The sequence below is a fragment of the Dromiciops gliroides genome, chromosome 3, assembly GCF_019393635.1.
Source record: "Dromiciops gliroides isolate mDroGli1 chromosome 3, mDroGli1.pri, whole genome shotgun sequence".
Taxonomy (NCBI): Eukaryota; Metazoa; Chordata; class Mammalia; order Microbiotheria; family Microbiotheriidae; genus Dromiciops; species Dromiciops gliroides.
Genome location: NC_057863.1, coordinates 433,476,034 through 433,490,526, shown reverse-complemented (window position 1 = coordinate 433,490,526; position 14,493 = coordinate 433,476,034). Strand labels below are relative to the sequence as shown.

The 14,493-nt window shown below is 35.6% G+C and overlaps 1 protein-coding gene across 3 annotated transcripts in view; it reads right to left on the bottom strand.

Annotated features, from left to right (window-relative positions):
- The window catches only part of SESTD1 (SEC14 and spectrin domain containing 1), a 147,412-nt gene that overhangs the window by 62,963 nt on the left and 69,956 nt on the right, over positions 1–14,493 (bottom strand). For all 3 annotated transcript variants that reach the window (XM_043996644.1, XM_043996643.1, XM_043996642.1), the window contains one exon: positions 11,268–11,381. In XM_043996644.1, the coding sequence (XP_043852579.1) occupies positions 11,268–11,381 (114 nt within the window). The remainder of the gene's footprint in view (positions 1–11,267; positions 11,382–14,493) is intronic.

Here is a 14,493-nt window from a genome sequence, read left to right as displayed (position 1 = left end):
CTCTTTCTCATCTCCCCAAGTAAAACTGACCTCTGTCTCTTCAAATTTCCTATAGTTATTAATCCAGACTATTTTTTGCACTTATCACATCCTTTCCTGTATCCCAATTATTTATGTACTCGTTCTTTGAAGAATTATACTGTTAGTTCTTGATGAAAGGGCCTGTGAATAAGCCTATATTAGTATTTTAGCAGCCATAATAAGTGCTTAATAAATACTTGAATTGGATACTTTTGAATTTAAAAGTATAAATATGGTCATACCCAATATATTTAGTTTGCCATACACTTAATCTATGAAGGACAATCAGAGAATTTTAGTTCAGATTCTGGAAATGTGCTTTTACTTTCTACAGAAATCTCATCACCTCTATGTTAGGTAGATTTAGTAAGACTGCTAACAAAAAAGCACTTCCTTTACAAGGTATCAATCTGCTTGCTAAACTGAGTATCATGTACCCCCAATGAAGAACATCCCTGGAGCACTTTCTTTCTTTTAAAGAAATCTCTAAACAGAACATGAAGCTTAAAATATTTATCCTTTTCAGCTGTGTCATGCTTGGCATGATTCTAGTTTATTTTTAAAATAATCTACTTTTGTGCTAGAGCACCCTCTTGTGTTGTAGTTATTATCACTTTTAATGCTATTACAGCCTTCCTTGCCTTTCTCTATAATGCTTAATATGGAAGCAATAAGAACTCAAAGAAGAAAAGAGACTTTTATGCAGATAATATTCTTTGTACTTGTATTCCCAGACTTAGTATAGTAGTTAACACAAAGTAAGTGTTTAATAAATGTTTCCTGACTGGTATTGTTTATTCTTTTCTTTAAAACATGGCAAAAAGTTGTAGCTAGCTATTATTAATAGATGATTTTCACAGGCCTCTTGCTTTTCCTTTCTCTTCCAATTATACATTTGAGTTGGTTCCTTCTTAATAATTATAACCACATCCAGAAAGTAAGAAGAGGAATAGAAATGGTAAAACCCAAATAAATGTATTTTAGATGTCACTTTGATGACACGTGATCTTTGGGCCACAGGAGATGTTAACAGATAATCAATAAGCATTATTAATTAAGCACCTACTAGGCACCAGGGATACAAGTGAGGTAAAAGACAGACCCTGTCCTTGGGGAGCTCACAATCTAATGGGGGAGACAACAAATAAACCATGTTCAAAAAACTTATATACAGGATAAATTAGAAATAATGAACAGAGGTAAGACACTAGAGCTAAGAGGGATTACCTTCTAGAGAAGGTAAGATTTTAGTTGAGACTTAAAGGAATTCAGGGAAGCCAGAATGTGAAGATGAGAAGGAAGAGCATTCCAAGTGTGGGAGACAAGCAGAGAAAATGTTGGGGGGCAGAAGGGAGAATGAGGTGGGAAGATGTCAGAAGACTAGAAAGCTGGGGGAAAGAAGACAGGTTATGAAGGACCTTGAAGACCAAGCAGAAGATACTGTCCTTGATCCTGGCTGTGATAGGGAGCCAGTGCCATTTACTGAGTAGGGTGGTTGACATTGTTGGCTTTTGTGGTTGAATGGAGAATCAACTGGAGTAGGGAGAAACTTGAGGCAAGCAGACCAGTTAGCAGGCTACTGCAATAATCCAGGTTTGAGAGGATAACAGCCCACACCAGGGTGATGGCAGAATTAGAAGATTTTATAGATGTTGCAAAGGTGAAATAGATAGGTGCTAGCAACTCACTGGATATTGGGAGGGGGAATAGGGGAGTGAGAAAGTGAAAGAAATGAAAACTGTTGAAAGAAACCTGGCGGAAAATAGGATAGTTGATAAGTGTGAATGAGATCTTCCCCACCCCTTAGATATAAGTGATTTAAGTATTGTAATAACCAGTTTATAGAATACAAAACTGTGATTTAACATGTCTAGGTATTCTTTAGTAGCTTAAGCAAATAATAATGAAGGAAGTAAGGCAGATACTAGTAGTGTAAATTCGAATGCTGTATTGCTTTCAGGTCTAAGAAACCATCTAACTAACATTCATCTACTCTTGCAGTCATCTGGTTCCAATCTAGTGGTTTCCACCTTAGTGGCCAGCAACCAAGGAGGCATCATCTTAGGTAGAAAAATGAAATTCAGTGGGTTAGCCACTTGGATGATAAAAGACTGATGTTTCCTTTCTATCTACCTCATACTTACTGTACATGTACCACTTGGGTTGTGTTTAATTTGTGGAAGGAGTTATTGTGCATAAATATCCATGGATCCTGAGATTAAGGGTCTTTGGATCCTAGACCTGAGACTGGCTTTATTTTGAGACAGGATCCCTTTCTCAATAAAACTATTTTCTTTGGCTTGGAGACTTTGGTTTTTCTTCATCTAACCCTGCGACTTAGAAATTTTTGCAACATAAAGGAAGTGTAGAAGGCTCACCTAGTAGCAGTGATGGCCGTGTTAAGGTTATATAATATAAGTCAGTAGCAGATCCAGTTAGAATGATTGTGATTTTTCTCTACTTTCTTTAGTAGCACATGTGTAAGAATGAAGGCAGTGAATGGTAGCAGTGATGCAAGGCTAAGACTTGACAGTGCACAATCAGCAATAAGATAAGGAGGCTGGGGAACTGAAGAAAAGAATGCAATTTACACTTGAACTGGTTCACAAAGTGGGAGAAAACTGAGGGGTTGAGGGAATGGAGGTCATGGTTTGGACAAAGAGTAGTTTGTTAAGGAAAGGCAGAGGGAAAGATGAAAAGCCAAAACAGTGTGATCAGATAAGGAAATTTCCGAATTCTTGAATAGGAAGGTGGTTTGTGGATGAGAGCAAGATTAAGAGTGTGACCATCTCTGTATGTGGCTGAGGTGGGGTGGAGGAAGGGTATGTCATGGGAAATGAGTAGGTTTAGAAACTAGGAGGTTAAGGTGTTTGGGGGAGGAAAGATTGTCAGCCAGGTACTGAACACACTGAGGAAGGAATGGGAATATTTTACAGGTCTGTAGAAAACAAGTACTAGGATTTTGATTAGGTGGAAGATGTGAATTGCTCATACCTCAAAGGAGATATTTTTTTTAAGTGAATGTGATAGGAGAACTCAGAAATGGAAATGGGGAGCAAGGAGCACCCCAATTCTCTCACCTTGACCAGTAAAAGCCAAGGGGAATGAGTGGATGTGCAGCCGGTACTGGAAAGGGCAGTTAGGGAGGCAATGCCATGGAGATGTGTCGGGGTGGGTGGAGGGGTGTGGGGGTGAAGAGAGACATGTCACAGAGAAAGCTATAAATTGTGGGAAATTACAAAATTTAAGATCACAAAAAATAAGTTTCTTGCCTATGGAATAGGCATTTCAGATGGCACAGTGTAACAGAGTAGGTAGTGTTTGATTGGTAATTTGGGATGATATATTGAAAGCCTGGCAATAAAGAACTGGGTAATAGGGGGTGGAGACTGAACTGTTGGGAAACTTTTTGAATTCTTACAAACAAGATTCTTCCCTTTCTGAAAATGTTAATTTTTTCTAGGATAATGTACTCTGGTTCTGCTTTTTGTTATTTAATTTTGTTTTTATCATGAAAGGAACAAGTTTAGCACCTTCCTCTGTAGGAAGGACTATCTTTTTTAGTTATTTTACCAAGTCATATAATCATCTTTCACCCTTATAAACCATCTGGTAACAGATGACAGAAAAATTATCCCCTGGCATATACAGGACCCTGTTCTCCTCTGCCAAGGATCTGATCCACACTACTTTGGGGAATATATGTAAGGTTATTTGTATTACACAGAAATGATATCCAAATACTGAAGGACAAAAGGGAGGCAGAATTATTCTACTTGTGGAAGAAAAAAACCTAAAGCATTCTCATGGCAACTTATCTACCATTCCCCCCCCCCTCCCTGAATCCCTAGCAGAAGAGAATGAACACACACACACATGAATGCAAAATAACCAAGGTTATATACATATATAATGTTTGTTTGTTTGTTTGTTTTTTAGTAAGGCAACTGGGGTTAAGTGACTTGCCCAGGGTCATACAGTTAGCAAGTGTTAAGTGTCTGAGGCCAAATTTGAACTCAGGTCCTCCTGACTCCAGGGCCAGTGCTCTATCCACCACATATAATATGTATATAATATATATGTGTAATGTGTGTACATTATATATATATATAAAAGTGTTCACACACTCACATACAACCTTGCCTCAAAGACAGGAAGATCTTTATAATTAGTGGTTGTGTGACCCTAGACTAGTGACCTAAGCTCAAAGTCCTCTAGACAACTCTCTAAGATTATAAAGTTGCAGAGAAGGTGTAGCTCTGAAATGGTAAGGGTAGTATCCTCATTTAGGAGATTCCCTATACCAATGTAATTATAGGTCCAATCTCTATCCTATACAAACACACATACAATTGTTTTTTTTAAAGCATAATGTTGAGTTGGCTAATTGTAACCATCATAAATTATCTGTGCTTTGGGGTTATGCTATACTAAAGCTTTCCTTCGCCACACAGAAAAGGGTTGAAAAAGTGTTATATCTACAATCAGAGGATTTGGGTTCAAATTCCACTTACTAGTTCTATGATTTTAGGCAAGTAATGTCACCTCTCTGAACCTCATTTTCCTCATCTATAAAGTGAAGGGTTTGAATCAGCTGACTTTTAATTTCTCTTCCAGCTCTAAGTCTATGCTCAAATAGAGTTATGCTCTAACCCTTTAAATACTTTGTGGTTAAATTAGAAGGATTTTAAAGGAGGGATACTTTAGAAAACTATACACACACACTTTAAATGATTCATGTAAAAGTCCCTCAATGACTTAAATATATATATACTAAACTTTAAAATTATGGGCCTTCAGCAAATTTCTTAATCATCAATGAGAGGCAGCATGAAGTGATGAACAGAGAGCTAGCCTTGAAGTCAAGAAGACCGGGGTTCAAATACTGGCTGTATGATCATGGGCAAGTCACTAAAGCTCTCAGAGCTTTAGGCAAATTTCTAAGACTATAAGTTGCAGATAATGTACTGACCTGTATTGGTAAAGAGAATTTATTATAGCAATAAAATCACAGATCCAAACCCTATCCTTTGCCTCACAGTACCCAATACTGTGCTATATGCTGTGATGATACCAAAATATAAGAAATGGTCTATTCATCGAGGGCTTTAAAATCAAGTTGGAGAAGTAGAAAAAAGTTTAAATGAATAGTTAGAGAAAAATTAAATAATATGTTAACAACCTCATTGGTACTGACTATAAACATAATGAGTTTGAATAAGGATATTCTTTTTTTGGGGGGGGACAATGAGGAATAAGTGACTTGCCTAGGGTCACACAGCAAGTAAGTGTCAAGTGTCTGAGGCCGTATTTAAACTCAGGTCCTCCTGAATCCAGGGCCAGTGCTTTATCCACAGAACCACCTGGCTGCCCCAAAACTCATAACTGCTCTCATCACAATGTCAGTATCAGTAGGACTCTCACAGGAGAGGTGGTGCAAGATCAGAGAAGAAACTTCATTAGCTTCAGCAGAGAGGAAACCTCATCATTATATGTAGGAATTTTGTGAAAGCAGGGAATGTTTATATATATATACACATAGACATGCATATGCACCTACATATACATATGCACACACATACATATATACCAACATATACACATACACACATACACACTTAGGAAAAATCTTCAATGAAGCAAAACAGTCTTCTCATCTGTTTCACACTGTCCAAAGTTACAGAGGTAAGTAAATAGCAAAATCATTATCCAAATCTTCTCCTTTGGCAACATACATATTGTCAAATAACAAGATAGCAAATTATAGAGGCTAAAGTTTATATGTAATATGTATAATATACCAATAAGTATAATATAAACATTTAATACCAAGCTTTAAATGTATATAGTAGCTGTATACTACCATCTATTAATTTATGTGATGTTTGAAATTGCCTCAGACATCATACTCTAAATTCTCTAATCAGTTTCCTGAGACACCCCTACAAAAAAAAAGATACCAACACTGCATAACACAGTCTGAGATGGAGAATTATATTTGAAAAGAAAAATGCTTCATGCTTTTAGTGTTCTTGAAGATCTCCACTGAATTTTTATTTAACATATAGTTAATAACAGCTGAAAAAAGTAGCTAAGCATGCAAGTGCAATACCTATGTATTATTATTACTGTTCTTTTTTGAGGTCCACTAACACCTGGAGGGATGAGATTCATTGCTGAGATCTCAGGTCATTCTGGCCCCACTAAAAAACTTACCAGGTTATAAAGGAGTAAACCGCTCATGCCACTCCCATAATTCTGAACTGTGATAAGAACCCTACTTCCAATATCAATACATGATGACACTGGAAAACTTACCAGAGGAGCAAATGTCTCCATAATACTTTAAAGATCTACAGAAGTCCTACAACATTTTCCCTCCCAACCAAGTGCAGCACTTTTACATTCCTAAAACAATATGCTGGGTTCTTAGGCTGAAGTGAAAGTCTGATTTGACACATACCAAACTTAAGTTAACAGGAAATAAATGTTAATGGATCTTACAGATCTCATACAGGTCAAGGATGTGAAAAAAGAACCAGACGCTTCCTCTCTTAAAATTGAGATTCATGTGGATTCCAGTCACATTTAGACTGAAGGGGGAAATCATTACCAAGTAATGTCAATTTTCAAAAGAAATGCAACAGGTCTTAAATGACTTAATCAAAAGAACCAGACTAGATTTATTTACATTACATCAAATAGGAGCCTGTTATTCATTCTTATTTTGGTTGTTCTATAGTCTTTATTTTTTGTCCTATACACAAAGTTTAATTTAGTGAGATTAGTCACAAAAAGGACAGTCACCAATTAATAACACTGGTACTGTACCTACAGAGAATTATACACTATTCTAAATTAAATTACGGGGTAAGGTTCATAGAAATAACATAAAATTTTAAATAACATGCATAATTTAGTTTGCTGTGGTTCAGTATGATTCTTTCTACTTAATGAAGCTTCATTGATAGTAACCTAAAAGAAAACATGTTAGTTGGCACTAGAATTGCTTATGTAGATGAATAAATTTAAATATTAAAATATTAAGACTTTTAAAGGGAAAACAATGTTGTTTTCTTAAACGGAAATAAAAAAGTTCTAGACACAATGTAACTATAAAATGTTTAGGTTAAAATGTTTTCCTCCTAGTAAAGAAGCTCTCTCCTCATTCTTACCCCCTCATACTCTTTGCTAATCCTCCTAACCTCCAGCTCAATTTTCTAACATACTCCCCCGGAACACCAATATGATTTTTTTCACCTCCTTGAGTCTTTTTACTGCTCCTCAGAGCCTATGTCAGGTAACAAATGACATAAAAAGACAAAAGTTATCACTAAAATCACTGTACAATTTCCTAAAGACAACCCAGCCCTCTCTTTTCCTGGACCCAGCTAAATTATCCAAGAGTAAGCGTTCACGATGTATGTATTAATAGATCAACCAGTTCTTTTAAATAGCTATATAACTGCATAACACTCTGGACTCATATCCTCCAACATTTTTGATTGTATATTCCATCAATAAAAAAGATTTACGTACACATTCCTATCTCCAGTGTATTGCTGTTTTTCTTCAGTCATGTCTGACTCTCTGACCCCATTTGGGGTTTTCTTGGCAAAGATACTAGAGTGGTCTGCTATTTCCTTCTCTAGCTCTTTTTACAAAAGATGAGCAACTGAAGCAAACAGGGTCAAGTGATTTGCCTAGGGTAACACAGCCAGTAAGTGTTTGAGGCCACATTTGAACTTAGAAGATGAGTCTTCCTGACTTCAGGCCCAGCATTCTATCCATTATACCACCTAAATGCCCTATCCCCAACATATGTACACATAAATTGCATATATGCATATTATGTACATTATACAAAAATGTAAAAGAATGAAATCCACAACATTAATAAAGATAAAGATGAAATCCATAACATTAATGACCTAAAATATTTCTTTCACTAAAATCGATTGATATATTTTGATATTAATGATATTATTTTAGCGAGAGCAATGGGATTGAATATGCTTTAGTAATTTTAGAAAAGAAACTGCAACTTCTGGGCTAACTTGTAAATAACTGTTCATAGTGAATTTTCAATTAATTTGATCAATGCACTTGGCAAAGCAAGTGAATTTCTTTTTTTAGATAGTTTTTTTTCTTGTTTAAAGATATACAATATAAAAATCAAACAATAGGCCCTAACAGTAACTGAACATAGCTTTCCAGGAATCATGTTTCCCTGAGGGTAGATAGTCATCATTCACAGTGTAAAAAAACAAGAGGCAAAGATAAATTGTCTCTAATTTCAATTCAGGCACAAGTAAAGTCTGATGCCACTCAGATGGATCTTTGTCAAAATGATAGGACATAACTGCTCCTGAAAAAACTGGTCACCCCTAGGGAGTGGCAAGGCTGGGGTGGGGGAAATAGATCAAATCCACCAAACCTATCTCTTTTAGGGATTTCATACCAAATCTTGCAGTCTCCCACAAGCAGAACCAGTTACACAGAGAATCCAGCTTTATGATGTGTGAGGTAAGCAGAATTCAGCATTTTAGTCATGTAAAAAATGCTTAGTCTCCAACTGGGGGATCTGATTCAAATGATTTTGCAACAGTAAATCTTCTGTGAGCCCCCCAAGCCTATAGAACTCTGAAGGCAGGGAAAACTTTTCATAGGTCTCATTAGACCACATCCTCACCACATTTTGTTCTAGTATTTTGTTAGAGTGATATTAAACTTGTCATGCAGCCTCCTAAATCCTTTGAAGCCAAAAATCTACCACCATCAAAACCCCATTGATAGAAGTTTTCCCCTGGAAGATAGTAATAGAGCAAGCCCAAGGTCTTCTTACCATCAGGATAGGTTCCCAGTTCTTATCCTCATTCCCTTCTTCCCCTCAGTATAGTCCTAATTTAACTGAAAGTTAACATATTCTCCAGCAAATATTCTAGGTCAAAGACCATGGTTTCCATTTGCAACCTATTCATGTCCACTGTCCTCTATGTCCTCTCCCCACTTATCCCCTACCCTATATCCCATCAACATTGTCTTCTTCACTTTTGCTGTTACTAAGTCCATAAGCTGTCCCTCTCTGCCTTCAAGGCATGATCACTCAAAAACAAATGTGCGGGGGGGAAAAAACAAAAAAAAAACAAAATGACACCATGTTCTCCTATTTCTAATTGTTTAATACAAAAGGACAGGTTTAAATTTTTTTTTAAATTTTGCTTGTGATAGTGATTAAGCTTTTCTAAAACTATTAACGACGGCCGAGGAATACTAGTTCCTGCTATACCTTTACTCTCCCTGTTAACTTCCTTAAGCATCTATCTATTGGGCTAATCCTAAAGGGATGTGTGTGTGGGGGGGGGTGTTAACTTTCCTAATCCTATTGAGAGGGGATTCTCAAATGCTACTAGAAGTACATTAGAAACAGAAGTACCAGACTCCTTTATCTAGCTATTCAAATAACTCAGACTCTCCTTCTTCCATATCATCATTCAAACTTCAACCACAATGTCTTCCCAATCAAATCTTGCCAACTACAATAAACTATCTGGGTTAGGCCTACCTCTTACAAGTCCATTAATTCAGATTCAGAATTGCAATGAAATGAAACACTTGTGGTCCATAAAATTAAATAAAAATAAAACTTACAGTATTGTTCAAATTGGTTGGGACAAGAAATCATTTTGATATGGTTAAACTGTGAGAGCAACAGCAATGAGTGTGTACTTCTAACGACATTAGGCTGACTCAGATTGTCTGACCCTAAAAAGATAAAAACAAGCTTGGGCCGGTTTCCCACCTTTAGATAACATATTTACACCATTAGAATGTAAGATCTTTAAAGAGCAGGTACTGTTTCATTTTTGTCTTTGAATATCTAGTACTTAGTACAGTGCCTGGCACTATAAGAGCTTAATAAATACTTATTTGTTGTCAGAGAATTTCTACTTCTATAGCAAAGTACATCAACCTCATTGCTGAAACTCTCAAAAGTGACCACAAAGTACAAAATTTCAGCTGAATTTTATCAGATTTATCAGATTTCCTGAAAGTTTTCATTTCTAGGGTCTAATATTTCCATTGAATGTTTCCACATATGAGGTAGGCAAATCTAACAGCCAATACACACGTTTAGTGCTGATTAGCTGGTCCATGAAGTCTAGGCTTTAATTAAATCATTACTTTTCTCTTTACCCTTCAGTGCTCTCACAAATTATTTCAAGCCATTGATTGGCTACTGTCAACTATCTTGATGAGACATGGAAACTAACAAATAGTCTGTGAAAGGGGAAATTACTAAAAAGTGTTATAATCCTAAAAGATGAATACATTTATATGTCAACTCAGCTTCTATGAGATCTAGAAAAAATAAAAAATTTTAAAACGAGTCAAGTCAGGAAATATAACTACAATACATACTATATGTCACAGCTTTTTTCATGTGCTATAACCAAGATAAATATAATGAAATTATCACCATATATCTCAATGAAACAAATATAAGTAATGAAGCTTAAAGTCCAAAAATGTTTAGAATAACAACAATAGTTTACATTTACATAATACCTCAAGGTTTATAAAGTGCTAAAACATTTTATTTTTCACTATGGCCTAGGTGGTACAAGTGTTACCAATTTTTTTTAAGCATTACCAATTTATACACAGAAATTAAGGTTCAGAAATTAAATGAATTGCCTAAGATCAAAAACATCTTCCCTGCAACGCAAACCTAGATATTCTGATCAGTTTTAAATTTATTTTATTTTTAATTTATGGAATAAAACAAGCATTTCCATAATATAATAAATAATAAACACAATACAATAAAAAAAGGTGACTGCACGTGAAACTGCAAATCTACTATGTATATCTTGCAATTCCTTTCAAATATACAACAAAATTGTTATGTAAATTTTTTCTCTTCTTTTTCTTCCCTTTCCTCCCCACCTCAGAGATGGCTACCATTAGATACAAATAGGCATATGTGTGTGTAAGTAAAATTATTCTATATATACTTCTACTTATCAGTTCTTCTCTGAAAGCAGTGTTTCCCTCTTCCACCCTCCCATAATACCAAGTTACCTCTTTGACAGAATTTAATTAATCAATTCAAGATTTTGTTAAATATATGAATACTTGAGAAAGAAAACATTTTAGTCATCCAAATAAATCATTAAAATGATCTAAAACACCAACATCATGAATTCATAAAAGTCATTATTATTGGAAAAATAGGAACTTACCTCAAAGCCAAGTCTATCTTTCTCTTTCCAAAAGCAAAAATGTGTGACTTTCTTATCCCAAAATTCATCTGGTTTTACTACACAAACAAGTGATACCTCAGCTGGAACAACATTCTGCAAAGTACATTGAAAATGAAATTACACATTTAGAGTAATATAAAAGCAACAGAAAACTAAGAGGAAAATGTCATTTTAATTATTGTTATCAGTGCCACTGCTCAGTCTCATAACAAAGACCAGTGAGCTATGCAATTAATAGCACTTTCTTAAAAAAAGATACAAATTGGGGGGCAGCTAGGCAGTGCAATGGATAGAACACCAGCCCTGGAGTCAGGAGGACCTGAGTTCAAATCCAGCCTCAGACACTTAGCACTTACTAGCTGTGTGACCCTGGACAAGTCACTTAACCCCAATTGCCTCACCCCCCCAAAAATGTTTTAAATACAAATTTAATACAATATTGGCAAAATTCCAAACTCCAGAACATGCTCATGACAAGAAAATAAAATGTCACAGTGATTAACAAAGATTTCAAAAACCTAACTGACTCGGCAATGTCCAGTCAATTATCTGGGGCTTTATTACTCTTTCAACTAAATTAATGAAGATATAGTGAGATAAAACCCCAATACCTATGAATTCTGAAATTTTGCTTTTTGTATCATGGGCTTTACAAGGCATAAAACAATATACGGTTCCCAAAAGTATCAGTGAAATTTTAAGCTCTTTAATGTACTGAAAAGTTTTGTGACATCCTATACATATTTCTCATTCAACCACACAGAAGTCCTCTAGAATAAGTAAATTCAAACAATTACAGAAGTATTTCCATTTTGTACAATTATTTCTCATGTAATAATATTCACATTTTTAGAATATAGGATTCACTAAGTTTTAAGAAATGTTTTTAGAGAAAGAAAATAATTACAAAAAATATTTAAGGATAATATACCACTACCTCCCATTTGTTCTTATTTCCGTCCTCTGGTGTCACACAGAACAAGAGCTCACTTTTCGATAAGTTTGATCTTTAAATATCTGAAGATAGCTATCAGATAACCCCTAAGTCTTTTACTCAGTCTATCCACATATATGATTTCCATGCCTGATCACTTTCTCCTTGATATACTCCAGTTTAAAATGTTCTTCTGCTAACATTTTGAATGACAGCTAACATTTCTGGATGAGAAGATCCAAAAATACACACACACACACACACATTATCTTATCGATGTGTGTATATGTATGTATGTGTAGAAATACATATATGTACATGTAGATATACATACACACGTATACATATATATAAATTTGTGTATATCAAACTAGAATAAAGCACTGAACCTAAGATTATATTTTAATAGGGATTAATGTAAAATTCTTCACTTGTGAAAAATTATCCAGATTTTCATGTGAAAATCATGTAGGAATTTTAGCAAACTAAAAGCTCAACGAGTCATAAGTTCTCATCTGAGTTTACAGTATAGGAAGACGGGGCAGCTACATGGTGCAGTGGATAGAGCACCGGCCCTGGATTCAGGAGGACCTGAGTTCAAATCGGGCACAGGCACTTGACACTTACTAGCTGTGTGACCCTGGGCAAGTCACTTAACCCCAACTGCGTCACCAAAAAATAAAAAAATAAAAAATAAATAAAGTATAGAAAGAGAGGCTCAGTTTTTAGCATGAGAAGTGTTAGTTCCATTTTACCTTTCCCTGGTCAGAAAATATATGGAGTATTATGTTCAATTCTGTATGTCACATTTTAGGAAAGACATTAAAAGTTCCTAATCGCTAGGGATGGAAAAAAAAAGCAAAAAACAGTCCCTACTCTAAAGAAGGTCACAACATGCAAAAACAATTTACAAACAATATAAAAGAAAAGACTGAAAATAATCATCAACAGAGAAAAAGCCCTAGAATTAAGGAGTATCAGGAAAGGCTTCCTGAAAAAGTAGAATTTTAATTGGAACTTGAAGTAATTTGAAGAAGCCAGAGCAGTCCTACTCCTTCATCTCCTTGCTCCACTCTTGACTTGTTGGGCTTCCTGATGCTCTTGTGTGGGTACTTCTCTACTTTTTTCAGCTCCCTTTTCTGTGTCAACTTCTCTCATGAGAACCTAAGTTCCTTGAGGATGAGAACCGTTTTTCTCTTAGCTTGCCTTTGAATTCTCAGTGCTTACCATAGTGCCTGGCCTGTAGTGCTCAAAAATTGCTTACTGACTTGAATTAACTTGCTTAATAGCTAGTGGGCTCAACATCAGTGTAGGTTTTCAAGTGGAAGCTGGAGGACCATTTGTTGGTGATGTGGAGGGTTCTTATTCAGGAGTGGACTAAAGATGGCATTTCAAGTCCCTTCCAACTCTAAGATCAGTGCTTTTATGATTCCCAAAATGTTGCATGTTCTGATCAAGGCCAAATAAAGTACAGCAATAATTGTCTACATTCTGAAACTATGACTCCTCTCTTTTTGCACCTAAAAATCAAGTTCATTTTGGGGGGACTACCACATCACATTGATGCATACTCAACATACAATTCACTAAAACCACTAGATCTTTTTCATTTTTTTTTTAAGTGCTTTTTTTTTGGGGTGGGGATGGGGCAATGAGGATTAAGTGACTTGCCCAGGGTCACAGAGCTAGTGAGTGTCAAGTGTCTGAGGCCAGATTTGAACTTGGGTCCTCCTGAATCCAGGGCCAGTGCTCTATCCACTGCGCCACCTAGCTGCCCGATCTTTTTCACTTTTATCCAAGGGCATCTTGTACTGGTGAAGTTTATTTTTTCAAGTAATAATGAATATTTATTCATATTACATTTCATCTTAGTAGATTTAACCCATCATTATCCAAAATGTTAACTATCCTTCCTAGTTTCATCTTATTTATAAATTTGACAAGCATGCTTTTTATGCCCTCATCCAGCTCACTGATAAAAATGGTGAACTGCATAAAACTGAAAACATAGCTGAAGGGTACTCTAGGAGACATTGCCATTCAACTGATCCATTAATTAACTACTCTTTTGACCTAGTCATTTAGGCAGTACCTAACAGTACTATCATCACTGTCTTATGTATCCACTCTCTTTGTGAGAAAAGCACAAGAAATTTTTTGAATAGGTGACCTCATAAACCCTAGTTTAGTCCATAAGTAGTAAATAATTGGCCTTTGTATACTGCTGAGAATATTAACTCTTAATGGATCAGAGATTGTTACCTTCATAAA